At 41.4% G+C, this 18,166-nt stretch overlaps 1 protein-coding gene across 1 annotated transcript in view; it reads right to left on the reverse strand.

The window, feature by feature from the left end:
* Positions 1-18,166, reverse strand: part of TMEM163 (transmembrane protein 163) — a 100,188-nt gene that overhangs the window by 8,927 nt on the left and 73,095 nt on the right. The window contains exon 5 of the mRNA XM_068139117.1: positions 13,636-13,732. Within this exon, the coding sequence (XP_067995218.1) occupies positions 13,636-13,732 (97 nt within the window). The remainder of the gene's footprint in view (positions 1-13,635; positions 13,733-18,166) is intronic.

Raw genomic sequence — 18,166 nt, forward strand, 5'->3', positions numbered from 1 at the left:
GCTGGAGCTAAGGCCTGGCCGAGGTGGCTGGCCAACATCTGACACATGCTTTGCTGCGGTGTTGTGAGCTCCCAAGAGTTAAACACGTCATACTGGGGCTGTGAAATGATTCCCATTAAACTAACTCATCCTTTGGAGAAATGAAGAAAAGAGAAGCCATAATGGATATCTAAATTAATAAAATAAGCCTGGCCATCTGGCACCATCTCCCTCCGGATCTTCCCGCAGCCCTGCCCTCTCAGTACCCCTTGCCTTCCCATCTGACAGTCATTAGGAGCACCAAGCACATCTAGCCAGAATCACTGTGTACATCCTTGGTGTTAGTTTAATTAAAGCAGCAGCAAATTGTGACAGATGAGAAAAATTTAAATTCTGATCATTTCCATGTGATAAAGGCTTCTCAATGTGGTAAATAAAGCTCTTTCCTTTTCCTTTTCATCACATTCCCTCATTACTAGTACACCATACATGAGACCTTAATTAAAGGACACATATATCTTATTAGATGGATCCATGTATAAAACAGCACTGTACATAAAGCCAACTGCTCATCCTGGACTATCATCTCATTACACAGCACTCTAGTAGCTACAATCTCCCTGTTTAAGATTGATTTTATTCAAGATTTTATGCTGGGACAGTTTCCCAAAAGAAAGCTTTCCTAGGATGCTCTTTTTATAGTCCTTGGAAAGGAATAATAGAAGTCAGCAGGCAGCTTTCCTCCACTTCATCCAAACACATTGCCCCCCATAACGTAGCTAAGGAGCCCTCAAAAATGTGACAACAGTTCTGTCTCCACTTTCAAGGCTTTCACCAAAAGCAGCAGTAATCACAAGACTTAAGGAAAATTTTTTGATGATGATGTTGTGGCTTTGATCTTTTTCTGAATCTATTGCAGAAACTAAAAAAAAAAAAAGCCACAGGGGATGCCTCAGTGCTTAGCTTATTAGGTGGAGATATTTTAGCCCAATTCTCAGCCTAGTAACTAACTTTCAGCTGATTTGTGCTCTTAATCATTTCCTAGAATGCATCTTGCTAATTACAACCCTAAAAATTTTGCCCTAATCTCATATATTATTTCTACTAACTCCCCTCTGGCCCCTCTCCTTTAATTACAGTCCTTCTACTTCTGGGATGGGAAAATGTCCTCATTTCACCTGAAGTACACAGTGTTGAGTAAAAAAGTAGACAGCAGTATGGGAGGAAGAAGCATGTTCAGTGTTCCTCCCCAGCAGTGACAGCACACAAAATATTATCATTACAATCTATGTGTGTTCTTTCCCTCTGAAGGAGAGGTAGCTCACTCTAGTGTGTTCCCAAAACAAGCTGCTTCTTCCACCCTCAAAAGCTTCAGGTTTATCTGCAATATTCTGGCCTCTCAGCTTCCTTTGTGAACCAGCCAAAGGCTGAACCTCCTCCCCATTCCCAAAGGAGCTAGGTATTACTGGTACCACCTTTTTCATGCTGTCACTTTGTCACTTCCTGGAGAAGCCAGTATCTCACAGTGTTGTACCTCTTCTCTGCTGAGCCTTGCTCACCTTGGCTGAGGATGTAGGGGTGCACTTCTGGAAACTACAGATGGTGTTGGCAAGAACAATGTCATAGCTAGCCCAAACTGAGCTGAGTTTGTGTTATCAAATATTAATCTCTACAACCATCTGTCTCACAGGTCCCAGCAAATGACCCTTCTTCAGTTCAGGTGACTGGTCACCATCCTCCCCAGTGCCCATCAGAACCTCCTATAACCCTGCTCCCCACCTCCACCTTCACATCCTTTCCACTGCCTTCTGCTCATCTGGGCACACTGGCTGTGTAATCACTAAAAGCCCCTCTGCAGACTGTGTTAGTTAACCAGAAAGGCTTGGCTGTTCTCTTTCCCTGAAGGAATCTGTTTGTATAGATAGTAACAGAGATGTTTCTAATACAAACATTATTCTCTTTACAACAAGGGGGGGGGAAACAAACAAACAAAAAACCTACCAAGAAAAAAAAATAGTTCCAAATCTGTATCCCATTTTCTCCCAAGTAATAAATAGTTTATGTTATCAGTCTAGAGGGAGCTTCTGGGAAGGCAGAGGGTCTTTCTTGCCAGCAAACTTCAAAAGGGACATGAGTTTTAATTGCACTTCACTGTTGGAAAACAAACCAACAGCCCAGTGTCTGACTCAAGCAGTAGACAGTCTTATTATTAGTACACACACAGAGGTAAAAAATAATCTTATGAATGTTTAAACTTGTCTCTTTGGTGCTGAAGTTATGTGATAAAGCAATTCCACAGCATGGAACACTACTTCAAGAAACAGGTAACAGAGACAGGGTGCGCCAAATGGTGGGGCAGGAACACCAATGCTAGGAACCAAGAGGCTGTGAACTCTGGAGAACTACCTTAGGTGACCTTAGGACTCCTGCAAAGTATCTGCTCAAAACTTTCATCACTCATGTGTCCCTTTTTTCCCCATTTATTTAGCATCAAACAGCTATAAACCATAATTTTAAATGGTGTCTGTCCACCCTTGGAAGTGACTCTCTAATGAGACTGCCATTGCTCCAATTAGTAGTTGCAACCAGCAACACCTCTCACAACCTACCACATGGCAGCTTGACAGCTTTTATTTCCTATCACCATGGGGGAAAGTTTGAAAACAAGACTTTATACCAAGCACATGAATAAAGAGCAGAGTACAGTTGCTATGTCTTTCCTAACCCTGCCATACTAGGTAGTTCAGGTATCCACAATGTTCTCACCAAGCAGTAAGAAGCATATGTAGGGTTACATTAACTGTTTAAGGCCTAATGATAAATAACTGTACAGTGTGCTCCAAACCCCCTTCTCCCAGCTCCATCAGCAGAGGTTTGAATGGGAAAAGACAAAGGCACAAAACTGCCTTCCAAGGTGCGAAATTGCCTGAGGACAGGTAATTAAGTCTAGTGGGTTTGGGAGCTACGATTAAGTGGGGTGCTTCACACCCATTATACATTGGCCTTGGACACATTGTCTAGAAATGCCTTAAATAGAATCATAAAATCAATAAGGTTCAAAAAGACCTCAAAGGTCATCAAGTCCAACCTGTCACCCAAGACCTCATGACTACTAAACCATGGCTTCAAGTGCCACATCCAATCCCTTTTTGAACACCTCCAGGGATGGTGACTCCACCACGTCCTGGGCAGCACATTCCAATGGCTAACAACTCTCTCTGTGAAGAACCTTCTCGTCACCTTGAGCCTAAACTTCCCCTGGTGCAGCTTGAGACTGTGTCCTCTTGTTCTGGTGCTGGTTACCTGGGAGAAGAGACCAATCCCCACCTGGCTACAACCTCCCTTCAGGGAGTTGTAGAGAGCAAGAAGGTCTCCCCTCTCCCAAGCCTCCTCTTCTCCAGGCTAAGCAATCCCAGTTCCCTCAGCCTCTCCTTATAGGGCTTGTGCTCCAAACCCCTCCCCAGCTTTGTTGCCCTTCTCTGGACACCTTCCAGCAACTCAACATCTTCCCTAAACTGAGGGGCCCAGAAGTGGACACAGGACTCAAGGTGTGTGCTAACCAGTGTTCAGTACAGGGGTAGAATGACCTCCCTGCTCTGTCTTGGTGAGGCTGCATCTAGAATATTGTGTCTGGTTCTGGGCCCCCCAGTTCAAGAGGGACAGGAAACTGTTTGAAAGAGTCCAGTGAAGAGCCACAAAGACAATGAAGTCTCTCCTTTATGAGGAGAGACTGAGGGAGCTTGGGCTCTTTAGCTTGGAGAGGAGAAGACTAGGAAGTGACCTCATTAATGTTAAAAATATATAAAGGTTGAGTGCCAAGAGGATGGAGTCAGGCTCTACTTGGTGATGCCCAATGACAGGACAAGGGGCAATGGGTGGAAGCTGAGGCATAGAAAGTTCCATGTGAACATGAGGACAAATTTTTTCCCTGTGAGGGTGAAAGCATGCTGGAACAGGCTTCTCAGGGGGGTTGTGGGGTCTCCCTCTCTGGAGATATTCAAAACCCACCTGGATGTGTTCCTGTATAGGTGATCCTGCTCTGATAGTGGGGTTGGACTAGATGATCTTTCCAGATCCCTCCCAACCCATAACATTCTGTGATTCTGTAATATTGATAGATAGATATATATATACACATATATACCTGAAATTAGGAATGTATAGAGAAGTATGCATAAGAGCATATTATGTGTATATAAACACAACCACCATTTGCTATATTGCTACTGACCTATAATTCAGCTGCTGACATTGTTGAATATATTTATGATGTATTCATAATAAACAAATCAGAAAATTAATTAGAACTCATAAAGCTACACTGTGCCACCCCTAGCTCCCCATTTCAAGTGCAATCAATAGGATATGATGGACTTACTTGTGACCTAATCTTTCATGTGATCTCATTTATAAGAGCATTGGAGGTACCACATCAGATGTGCTGCACGTCTTTTGTGCCCAAACTGATTGAATTTTCCCTTCTTTGTTCAGCAGGAAATGTCAGAAATATGGCATGATGCTTGCTTACTCCTACAAAAAAGTGTCCTTTGCCATACTAATGAGGACAAATGCCAAACTGCATTGACATTACATGTGTTATACTATTACCTAGGGAAATGCAAGCAGTAACTGAATAGCAAATGGATATTGATTTACAACCCCAGGTGAAAATAAAATGGTCATTCTCACTGTGGCTGGGTTAGGCTTTTTTAGCCTTCTTTAAAAAGAAATTAAAAAAAAAAAAGAAGAAAAGGCTTTCAAATTCTTTGGGCCAGTATGTAAGAACTAAAACACAGCTTTAACCCTAAAATTACATTTACACTATCTAAGAACAAATAGTATCATAGTATCAGTCGGGGTTGGAAGGGACCACAAGGATCATCTAGTTCCAAGCCCCCTGCCATGGGCAGGGAATTGACATGAAGTAGGTAAAGGGGCAAATGAAAAAGGATTTTTAGCAGGAGGTAGCAAGGACTGACACTGGCAAATCCAAACACAAACCCCACATTTGATAACTATGCATAATATGAGTTTTAAAGTCTTTTCTCAATATATTAACAGAACACCCCCAAATCACTAACATTTACAGAAACCCAAGCATGATGTCATCAACAATGTTCAAGATCAGTCTTCTTCCTTATTTGCAATGAAATGTATTTGGTACCAAATCCTCAGGGTCAGCACTGGGTGTGGATTTAGCTCTCTGAAACATCAATAAAGGAATGGTAATTCCTTTTCCTAGTGGGAATTCTCTTATTAACAGCTAACAAATGATGTGAGTAGCAGTAAGGGAAATATTCTGAATCTGATAGCTAGGGGGGAAAAAAACTACAGTAAATCATTTCTGATCCAACAGGAAGGGATTCTATTTTATAAATCATTTCTGATCCAGCAAGAAGGGATTCTATTTTATATTTGACACTCCACATTGCAGAAAAAACAAAAAACAAACAAACAAAACCCAAACAAAACAAACTTAAATTACATGATCCAAGAAATGATCATTTCAAATTAAGTGGAAGGGTAAGCAGAATGAAGATTTTATGTTCAATATGTCAAACACTGATTAGCTTTTAATGTCAGGTGTACTGAACAACAGCTAAAATTATCAGAAACCTTAATTCCAAACACCCTAGAAACAAGAGCAGCCAGCCTACTTGTTCTAACAATTCCAGCATGTGTATCAGGAACAAAGAAAAAGAGGAGAAAGAGGGGAGAGAGGGAAAAAAGATCTGATCAGTGAAAAATATTTCCTTGGAGCACAGTGATAGGAAGCTGAAATAATAACTGTGGCATGTCATTGTGAAGCAGACCCTCAAAGAATAAAGATTCACAGCTATACAAAAAAAATTCACAGCTGTATATGTAATAGAAGAATAACACAGAGAGAGGTAGAATTTGTAGCTGTAAGGTTCCCACACAGCATACCTCTCTTTTGTGTAAGAACTATCTTTTTTTGGTATTTTGTGATCTTTCTATATTTTTTTCAAGTTTTCCAGGTTCACAGTTAATCCTCATGGCAACCACATGTGGTGGGTAGACCCACCATAGAGCACATGCATGGAAAGTCTAAGACAGTGTCCCTCAAAGATCCTGGGAAGGGCTGGGAGCACTGTATGGGCTCCATACAGCATAGGCACTCCTGTGTTTTACAGGAGACCTTACACAAATATCTAAGCAGCTGTATGGTAAGAGTAGGAAACGGTAAGATTCCTTCAAAACTAACATGTTCCAAGACAAGTGTAAAATGTTATGACATTTTTAAAGTCATAACACAAGAAAGCTTTAATTAAAAATATTTTCAGGCAGATGAGAATGGAGGTCACACCTTGACAGCACAAGTGACTTGCGGGTATGTGTTGATGCATGCAGAAGCTGCATCTCCGTACACACCCACACACAAGTTTGCCTTCAAAGGAAAATGAAGCATCTCTGCAAATGCAAAGTCAGGTTACACGACAGACAGATCCTCTCTGGAAGGGACATGAATGCTTTGTTCTCATAATTTTTCTCCCTTGTTCAAGAATAGAATAGAATAGGAATAGGAATAGGGATAGGAATACCAGACCAGACCAGGTTGGAAGACCCCTTCATGATGCTCACTAAAACTAATAGTATCATAGCACCAGTCAGGGTTGGAAGGGACCACAAGGATCATCTAGTTCCAACCCCCCCACCATGGGCAGGGACACCCCACACTAGATCAGGCTGGCCAGAGCCTCATCCAGCCTGGTCTTAAACACCTCCAGGGATGGGACTTCAACCACCTCCCTGGACAACACATTCCAGGGCTTCACCACTCTCATGGTGAAGCACTTCCTCCTCACATCCAGCCTGAATCTCCCCACCTCCAGCTTCATTCCATTCCCCCTAGTCCTATCACTGCCTGATATACTGAGAAGTCCCTCCCCAGCCCTCCTGTAGGCCCCCTTCAGATACTGGAAGGCCATAATTAGGTCACCTCGGAGCCTTCTCTTCTCCAGACTGAACAGCCCCAACTCCTTCAGTCTGTCCTCATAGGAGAGGTGCTCCAGCCCTCTGATCATCCTCGTGGCCCTATATGACCACTAAGTAATGGGTCTAAGTACATTTCATTAGAAATAAGGTTACAGAAAGGTATTAAAAATATTTTCAGGAGACATACACACATCCTCAGTGTTGAATCTGCAACAATAATTTGCTAACAGATAATTTAAAAGGTAACACAAAACATTACCTCTGTGGCACAGAAGTACGTGTTGACTGAAGTAGCAGACAGCAACAGTCATTTTTCAGTTGACCACAACTTCAACACATGATAAAAAGCCAAGGTTCATAAAGATATTTCTTGCCCTCTCAAAACTCCAACCAAAACATCAGAAGAAGCAGAAAACAGTGGATTTGTCCATGACAGAAATTCATCTGAATGACTCTGGAACAACTGCGACCATGAAGGTAGACCTGTGGAGTCCAGGACGATGACAGGGAACCAGAAAGGAAAGGCAGCATGGCCACAGCAGTGCCCAAAGCTTTAAAATTGGGGTGTGGGGGGAAATCACTGCCAATTCCCACTGCATATATTCTTATCTGTGGTTTCCAGACTTTTCAGCTACCATATTTCTTCTACATCTACCTCATCATCAATGCTGTAATGCAAGACTTCATGAAGAATGCATTGAAAAACACACTAAGCAATAGAATTCTGTAGATCAGCTGCTGGAAAACACTGCTTTGTGAAACTGAAACGCTAGTACAAGGGATTGTACTTTGAACCTTGAGGATTAACATATATCTCAATTACATGAAAAGACACTTTCCCCTGTGGTAGTAAGACATTTGTAATTAATACAAATATAGAATTCCATATTATGTGCATAATTAATTCACTGTCCAACTCTCCTGACACAGAATGTCATTTTTCAGGGTAGGTTTTCAGGGTAGGTTTCTGTTTAATTACAATATAAAGTACTGTGTACAGTGACAGTTTCTGAACTTGCTGCTGAAGAGATGGAAGCTGCAGTTGAAGTTCTGTAAAAACACCAATTCAGTGCTTAATAGTAATTTGCAAAAATGAACATATTGTACAAATCCTGGGTGATGCTTCACCTGGAAGCCTGTGGGCTCTTCAGGCTTACTCATCTGGACATAAGACTAAAAAGAAAGGTATGAGAAAAGTCACTAATGACCCAGTATTGGCCATGGTGGTTGCCTAACAAAAACACAGACAAGATGAGGAGTCAGAATTCCAAACACTTACCATCAAACTTGTCCATATTTTAAACCACTTAATTTACTTAGTCACTTGTATCCTGCTCTGTAGGCTAATTCAAAGTGAACTAGTCCTTGGCACATGAAGCAAAGGAACCAGAAGGAGGAATATACTAGAAGGAGGATTACACCATTTCTGTGTTTCCCAAAGTTCTGAAGTGTTCAAAAGAACTATAAAAAACATGGCCTGTGCAGAAAGCACATGCACTGACATACACTACCTATAACTTTAATTCAGCTTAACACAGGCAGAGAGGTAAACCAAACAAGAAGCATAAAAGAAAAGCAGAGGTAGTATGAAGATGTGGGGGAAAGGCAGGAGTGCTAATTGTCCTCTCTTCTATGGCAGTGCAGATCAGGAACACTGCCATTCAGTGTTAGAACAAAAAATTACATTTGGCATGGAATAAAAGATAATTCAAATAGGTGACTGAAAAATGCCTGACTCAGCTAAACCTGAGCTCCTGTCCTGTAAATTAAGTAGCTCCTCTCTGCAGTCTAACAAGAAACCATGGACATTTAAGCCCCTCATAGAATAGGGTAGTTGATCTGGAAATGCCATTAACATTCAGATTTGTCATTCTCCTTTTGGTTCTCTGAATCTTGGTGAGGATTGTCAGGCATGCTGCTGAAATCATTGTATGAAATGACAACAATAGTCCAGGTTGCTGTTCGGAATACCCACACAAGAAAATCTGTGTAAACGAACCTTGCGTAATTGATCCAGAATTATTCAGAAATGATTATGCTTTTAGGATTTTAGGAGCTGGGGTTGCTTAGCCTGGAGAAGAGGAGGCTCAGGGGAAACCTTATTGGTCTCTAAAACTCCCTGAAGGGAGGTTGTAGACAGGTGGGGGCTGGTCTCTTCTCCCACGCAACCAGCACCAGAACAAGAGGACACAGTCTCAAGCTGCACCAGGGGAGGTTTAGGCTGGATGTTAGGAAGAAATTCTTCACAGAGAGAGTGATTGGCCATTGGAATGGGCTGCCTGGGGAGGTAGTGGAGTCGCCATCACTGGAGGTGTTTAGAAGGAGACTTGATGGGGTGCTTGGTTGCATGGTTTAGTTGACTAGATGGTGTTGGATGATGGGTTTGACATGATGATCTCGAAGGTCTCTTCCAACCTGGTCTGTTCTATTCTATTCTATTCTACCATGGCTTTATCTGTTTCATACCTTAAATTAAACTTGTCCATATCATACTCTTTTCTCCAAAACATACAACAAATTAAATTGAACTCAGAGAAATTACAACTGTTCCCAATTTTGAACTCTGAAAAAGTCACTGAAGTTTACCACAAATTAAGATGGAAAAAGAGATTTTACAGTTCTGAGAACAATGCAGCCAGTCCTGCTGCTCTGCATTAACATTAGATTGATCTGGAGTCCCCCGCTAACAGTCTTTGAGACTGACAATACTAGCTTCAGCATCTGAACACCAAGAGCAACATTTTCCAGTAGGGTTTCAGCCCCATTATCTCTCATAAAACTGAAGTCACACATTTAAAATGTCACAAGATGCTTTGAACAGTACCCACACGTCCAATGACCTTTGCTTCAAGAAAGATTAATAAAGATGTAAACTGTACCAAAAAAATCATGAGACTATGACTCACATGTGAAAATTATGTTGAAGCTTGCATCCTCTCCATCTAGCACACAGCTCTTCACCCTATTTTTTTACCAGCTGGGGACACCAGTAGAGTTACACTACCTTTCCTTGGTCTTAATGTTCTGTTGTTGCTCAAAGCACAGGGATACTTCCTTGCCATCAGAATAACATCTTAATATAAAAGCCCAGAAATCACCATTGGAAATTATTTCAGGTCATTATTTCAATGGAGGATTGATTACTTCACTGTTATGCAAGAAGCCACGAGCAGAAAATGTGGTTCTATTATTTTTCCATGTGTGTCCATACATCATAGCTATATTACATGGCAAGGTATTACAGAAATTAGTGCTGTTATCACAGAAACATAGAATCACAGAATGTTAGGGGTTGGAAGGGCACTCTAGACATCATGTAGTCCAAGCCCCCTGCAAAGCAGGATCACCTAGGACAGGTCACCAAGGAATGCATCCAAGGTTTTGAAAGTCTCCAGAGAAGGAGACTCCACAACCTCTCTGGGCAGCCTGCTCCAGTGCTCTGTCACTCTCACAGTAAAGAAATTTCTCCCCACGTTGAGGTGGAGCTTCCTGTATTCCAGCTTATGCCTGCTGTTCCTTGTCCTGTTACTGGGCACTACCAAAAAGAGACTGTCACCTGCATCTTATCAGTTAGTTCATTGGTGGTGCAAGAAGTACAAGACAGTACCCTAGATAAAAGAGTAGAGGAAGAACCCCCTGCCCTTACTGAATTCATTTGAGCAGATTTTCACTCTGCTAAGATGCTAATGACACTGCCTGGGCAGCTACAGATTAGCTGAGGACATACTCCATCAGCAAAGACCCAAACAACTGGGAAGAATAGTGTCATAGTATCATAATATCATAGTATCATTCAGGGTTGGAAAGGACCACAAGGATCATCTAGTTCCAACCCCCCCCTGCCATGGCCAGGGACACCCCACACTACATCAGGCTGCCCAGAGCCTCATCCAGCCTGCTCTTAAACACCTCCAGGGATGGGGCCTCAACCACCTCCCTGAACAACCCATTCCAGGGTTTCACCACTCTCATGGTGAAGAACCTCCTCCTCACATGCAGCCTGAATCTCCCCACCTCCAGCTTCATTCCATTCCCCCTAGTGCTATTTCTGCTGAGACACAGAGCAGCTAGAGGATATTACACAAATAGAAAATCAGCATCAGATTCAGGCACAGCAGGAACCACTGAAAAGTTTTCTATTAACATCCATTCCCCCAACTATTTTTAACATAGCAGCTCTTAAGCATAATACCTCACTGGCCACGAGTTGCAGCAGTAATGCTGGTCTCTCATTTTGCTGTGTGATCCTCAGTTTACACTGAGATACTTCCCATCAAGCAGCCCTTACTGAATCAGTTTCCCACAGTGAGATGTACTGAGACTTTGAAATGAGAATCCTTGCCATGTCATTTAAGGCATACTGAACAGAAGTACCATCTTTTGTCATCCCTTGTTCTAACCCACTTTCCAGGCAGAATAGCAAGGTCTGAAAATCCTTTGCATGTGTGTGTGGCTTTTACCCCTGCCACTAGCCAGCCACAGTCCAGGCCCTGCCAGATACATCTTTCAAACTTCTGATAGTATCTGAGTGCCCAAATGTGAGAAAGCAGTCAGCCCCATGTCACAGGAACAAAATGGTCTGTTTACCATGATACTGTGCCAAATGTAAGCAGTATCCACCCTAACTTTGATGTACCCCACACAGTTTTAGCACACCAAAGTCTGAATCCAAGGTATTTGGTGACAAAAGGGATCTGTACCAACTATTCTTACAGGACATTTGTAATGGGATCTGCTCTTCAGGGATACCTTTCTGTAGCTCTAATTAAATATTTTTTTCCTGATGTAAATGCATTGGAAGAATTAAAACCAAGGAAGTACAAAATACCTGCAGCTCATAACTTTGATGCTGCAAACAGGAGACATTTCTCCCTGTCTAAGAAACAGAACCCTCAGCTGTAGACAGTACCTGTAATGATGGAAGAATGATATGCATATGGCACCTTTTAAACCCTGGTTCCTACTGCTGGAGTTATTAAGGCATTTGTCCACAATGAATTAGCCTAAGACATCCAAATTAATCAGGTCTACACTACCATACATTCACCAAAAGGGTGTTTTAATTATTATTGCAACCTTCTTTCTGAATTCATTTCTGCATCAGAGAGTCAAGACTATTTATTTCATTATTTTCACTAAATAGGAGTCAGACTGTAGCCAGATGCACTTTTGGGTACAGTCAAGATAAGAGGTTGTCATTTAGTTGGACATCACTGAAGGGTCTCTTCTTTCCACCTTTAGCAAGATCTCCTTTTGCTTTATTGGCACAATGGCATCCCTACTTACTCCCTAACCCAGTTCTGTCAACATGTTTTGGTTGAGTTTAAGAACTGACTATTAAAAGTGTTTAAGCTAACCTAGATCATTTTGACAGAACCAGGCTGGTGAACAACCACATGTGCTGCTATGCAGGCAGAGCTCAGGAGGCAGTAAATTGTGAAGACTGAAAGGGAAGCAGAATGCAAAGAGAGCATGAATCACCTGTGGTCACGATCCACCTGGCTGCAAACCAGTCATGCATTATTCCATGGGATTTTGATAAGCTACTCATCTTTACCCAAATTTCCCTAAACTACTAAATTAGGTTTCTGGAGTTGCCCAGCTTCTTGGAAGTTTTCAAGAGAGCACAAGTCCCAGTTGGTCATCTACACTGTTAACAATTGCAATTCTGTTTTGAGGGGTTTTTCCAGCTCTGCCTCCGTCTCCTGGTTGAAATCAAGGAGTTTAGGTTTCTCTCCAGCGTTGTGTTGAGAACAGTACTTGGCAGGGGGAAGCCCCAGTGCAAAAATCTGTGTTCACTTACAGATAGACCAAACTTCAGGGAGGCTCCATACAAAATGTCCAAGTCTATCTGCAAGTCTATCTGCAAGAACTGAACTGAGGCCCCATTGTTTTTGAGCATATTATCAAGAGCCTTCTGGGAGTGGAACCATTGCCAAATGGCTCTTCCAGTGAGTAGCTGCTTTAGATGAGTAGAGCTCAGGGAAGTTAATAGCCAGTACTGAAAAGAAGCAAGCAGGATAGGACAGCAGAGCTGAGAGAAGGGCTGCTGGGGAGAGCTGCTCTATAGGCCAAGTAGGGGCTGGCTTTCATAACCAAAAGAAAACAGAGAGCAGGAGTAATGCCCTTTGTGATGCTCCATGATGAGCCTGTTGAAAAGCCAGCTCTTTCCCCCAGCATGCTCCCCTCACCTGTTTCACTCCTGCTACTCCTACATGGCTCTGGAATTGGAGGCAAGAGCTGGAAAACAAACAAAAAAAATATAATCCAAAAATACTCTTTTCACATTAAAAATAAAATACTGAACCCACTGGAGCAGTAAACTGCAGAAATATTCTCCTCATAAAATTCTACCAATTTCCTTAAGCCCAGGGAGACCTCCTCTCTGTAAGTGAACTCTTACAGTCCTGCATAAAGCTTCAAGTGATTATGCTGAGAAAGATTTGGCCCATAAAGGTAACCAGGGAGAAGAAGAGATGGTCTCAAGCCTATAAAAACCTATAAAGACTAGAATCCATCACATAAAGAAAAAGTATTGCTCGAAAACCAGGACTAGTATGTGCAGACAGGCAGGAAATGCACCTACTACAGCTTTGTTGAGTTCAGCAGCACCTGTTGAAAGATGATGCTGGCCTTTCTTTGGCTCAGGGACAGTGTAGGGAATAAAAAGGACATTTTAAAGAACATTAATCATCTTACCACTTCTGGAAGCACTTTCTTCGCAAGGTCATGGATGGCTTTGATCACGATACATATAGATGACAGGAGGAATATGACACCCAAGATAACACAAGCTCTGGAGGGAAGAAAAAAAAAATAAACACATTATAACATATTTGGAGTTGTCAACTCTGCTGAAGGATAACACTCAACAGAATATTAATGATAAAAATATCTTAAGGAGGTACGGATAGAGATTTGAATTCAAGAAGAGAACTAAGAGAACTGTCCAGTTCCTCTCCAGTTCTTAAATCCTGGAATATGTGGCAGAAGACAGGGCAGACCAGATGATGTTTCAGAGTGAGAGACCTCTACTGCTCCTGATGATTTTTCATAGAGTCCACTAGAGGTCTGTTTCTGTTTGTGTTCCTACAACTTTGCATTGGAAATAATCAAGAGCACTTCCTTCTCTTTACCACACCAGGACAGATGTTTGGTAAATCTGCTCAGTAGCATAACAGAACCTGAAACACTTATTTCCTCCCCAGATCCCACCATAAAAAAAAGTATATTTTAAGTGCAGATATAAAAAAAACCAACCAACCAAAACCCACAAACCCCCAGTAGGCTAGGTGTATCACTTCATAGGCTATCCAAGGGTCTCTCCATACCTAAATAAGGATCGGGGTCTCATCAGGCAAGGTGCTATATAGAATTAGACTCTACTACCGCTCTGCAGTGCTTACAACCCAGTGTTATAAAAAGCAAACAAAAGGTTTAACAAAAAGTAGATAAAGTAAAAGAATAATTGACAATTATTTTATTTTTTTTTTAGTAGGACAAAGGCCCAATGAGGCTTACACAGCAAATAACACATACCCAGAACCACAGTCAAAAAGAAAGCTGTTGGTTTTGTTCCAAGAAAAAGATTGATGGACTTCCTCTTGCCATGAAATACTACAGAATATAAGGCTTTGATTTCCTCTACACAAACAATAGCCAATATCTTACATTACTGATATATCCATAATACAATTTTACTAATAGCTCCTCATATAAAATTATATTACTACAGATATATTGTAAGAGCAATTTTAATGTTTGAAGTATGAAATAGTTAGCAAGTGATATCTACATGCAATTTTTTTTCCCTCAAAAGTTGATTTCCTTTGTTTGTAAATCATCCATTGGTACCTATCTGTTAGCTCAGTTTATGGATGCTATAATTATTCCAGTAGCATGCTGCTATTTTCAACAGCTCAGACATCAGGCCATCTGGTGGTTGGCAGCACATGTAATGTTCACATCAAGCTCAATCTAGAGACTGCAGTTGAACTGGCATTGCTCTGGCTGGGTCAGGAGACACAGCTGCAGCAGTGGCACAGGCAAATAGCTAGTTTTATTTCCCAACACAAGAATCACTAAAACATGCTGTGGACAATCCACATAATCCTACAGAAAAGTTCTCAGTAAAGGGGCTGCCCTTCTACAGAGTATAGCCAAGGTAGAGCATGGAGTGGTATGGGAGATGAGGAACTCGCCTCAGGTGGGCAAAATTCTGCCACACTGATTTTAAGAGAGATTTTTAACTCCTTTTGTAATAAATTGCAACACAGCCTTTGTTCTTGTTATGTTAAACATAACCTGTTGTAAAAAGTAAACAGAAAAGGCAGGGGAGAGATTGATTACTCTAGAGTCCTTCTCCTAGACTTAAACACAAGATCAAAAATCCGGCCCATCATCTGTGATAGAGAAAGAAACACAGGATGGATTCTGTGCAATCCTACAGCAAGAGGTGATAATTAAATGGTAACATGGTTGGGAGAAAAGTTCATATCCCCAAAAGAATGAGTCAGACTGAAAGCTAGATGTTTCATTTTCCATGGCATATTTGGAAGCAGGTCTCTGTTCTTCAACAGATTCTTTTCAGAGATTTGCAGTTTCATCCTACCTGAATGAAGCACACACAGAGATCTGTCTCTGTGTGATTCCTTTGTCAAACTCAAAACTTCTCAGTACCACCTTTATGTATTACTTCTTTAATGCTTAGCAAGGCTATAACATAAGATTATGCTCCACAATTCTTCTATTGTAAGTAATTTTAATTGATTTTTTTTTACAAGGTAGAGAAACATACACTATAAGTTCTGCTCATTTATCTGCAGGCATTAGGCAACAAAGTGGCCCACAAAAGCTGGCTGACTTGCCTAAGGCCATTTGCTGAGCCAGTGACAGGTTGACATGAGATATATACACTTCATGCAAGAATATGCTGACATTTCACCTGAAAGCAACACTGAAAGAAAAGCCTAAGCCACAAATCAGTGAGTTGGAAGCAACAGACCAAACTTCCTTGTGCCAATATGTACTGCTGAATACCACAACTGTGAGACAGAGAAGAGAGCAAAGCAGCATCAACTCGCATTGGCTGGATTCAGTTCTTGCATATGTTGGAGAGCCTGGGATATCTCTGTAAACTCTGCCACCACCAAAGCCTAATGGCAAACATTTTCCATCTTTGCCTATGCCAGCAAATAAGAAATAATTTCAGCAACCTTGAGTTGCTTCTCTTATTCCCCAGATCAATTTTACTGTGTCAAAAGAATTCCCATACACCTACTTAACCAGAAATGGCTAAAAGTAGAAAGAAGAAAGGAAGATGTTAATAACCGTGACAAGGCTATTAATAGCAGACAGAAATGCAGTCTGAGGTTTGAATCAGCATTCAGTCATCATATTTAGCAAGTCTAGCTTCTCCTTTATGTGCTGGCTTTTAGAATCCATAGCCATGCAAAATTCATGAGTAATGGCATAGTACTTTAAGTGCAAAACCACACATTTCTTGTCTTCTTGTGTGTATCGATTTGTCTGCAAAGCCAGTAGAACAAAATACGGGCATGGTGTCCTCTTTCGCTCTCATTTGCCAGAAAACGAATTTATCTAGATCAAAAAATCACACAAAATTCCACAACAAATGTGCAAAATAAGAAACCCTCAAAAATAAAGTCTGAAATTTCAACAGTAGTACATCATAAATAAATTGTAATTGATTATTTTAAGCTTGATTTATTTCAAGCCGCTAGACAGCAAAAACTTTAATACAAGCCTGGTAACTTCCATCTGCTAACAATTACTCCACTGCTTGGTAACTAGTGTTTCCAACTGCACATGCAGAGTGCTACTGCCAAAGTGGTTGGCAAATGCAATTTCATTAATAACATTCAATTAAATTAGATGAGCCAACTGTCATTTCTAAACAAGTTCCAGTCAACTCAGACATACCCATGAAAATTAATGAAAGAGGAGCTAGACAGAAGTGAGGATTGACTGAAAACCTAGTGAAGATTTTAGATACCCCTGGCTTGGAGTCATCACTACAGTGTAATAAATGCTCTTCAGTCTCCAGGTTCCCCATTATCACTGCCAAGAATTCTGATACTCTGGAGTAACTGGTGGTCCCCTTAATACCCTCATATTCCAGAACATCCAGAGATGAGGGTACACTCTGTCCAGCAACATCCATGAAGAACACATCACATATCATATGCCACCAACAGCACTTAAAACTCTAGCAATTACTTTGTATCACATACTTACATTGCAGCCATTTCTATGTGAGTTAGTATATGAGCTTCCCGATAAATATCTGCTACATCATTAGAGATATAACTGATATATTACATATACATATTACAAGAGGGATATGGAGGTGCTGGAACACGTCCAGAGAAGGGCCACGAGGATGATCAGAGGGCTGGAGCACCTCTCCTATGAGGACAGACTGAAGGAGTTGGGGCTGTTCAGTCTGCAGAAGAGAAGGCTCCAAGGTGACCTAATTGTGACCTTCCAGTATCTGAAGGGGGCCTACAGGAAGGCTGGGGAGAGGCTTCTCAGAATATCAGGTAGTGATAGGACTAGGGGGAATGGAATGAAGCTGGAGGTGGGGAGATTCAGGCTGGATGTGAGGAGGAAGTTCTTCACCATGAGAGTGGTGAAACACTGGAATGGGTTGTCCAGGGAGGTGGTTGGGGCCCTATCCATGGAGGTGTTTAAGCCCCGGCTGGATGAGGCTCTGTCCAGCCTGATCTAGTGTGGGGTGTCCCTGCCCATGGCAGGGGGGTTGGAACTAGATGATCCTTGTGGACCCTTCCAACCCTGACTGATACTATCATACTATGATATATAACACAAAATAATCAATTATTACAGGTTTGATAGGCAACAGAAAAGATCTAATGGAGAATACTTGAATCTGAAACCTCCCTCAGTTCCATGCATTTCTTCTAAGAGGAAAGAGGAACAGAGACAATTTAGTCAAAATATTTTAAAATATGATGAAAAGACATGATAAGATTTTCAGAAGCAGTATGCTTTCTGAAATCTTTCAGAATTCAGTCTAGTTAAAGAATAATAGACTAACTCAGAAAGGACAAGGTGAAAACATCTCTCTGATATCCAGGCAATAATCAACTTTCAGTCAACTCAAGCTCAGACTTCCAAAGGATTTTTTGTTCTCAGAGCAATGGCACCTGGAATGCAAGAGTAATTAAAACTATCATTAAGTTGTTGC

This window comes from Melanerpes formicivorus, unplaced genomic scaffold (assembly GCF_026170545.1).
Source record: "Melanerpes formicivorus ecotype bairdi unplaced genomic scaffold, bMelFor1.0.p_v2 SCAF_5, whole genome shotgun sequence".
In the NCBI taxonomy this organism is placed as follows: Eukaryota; Metazoa; Chordata; class Aves; order Piciformes; family Picidae; genus Melanerpes; species Melanerpes formicivorus.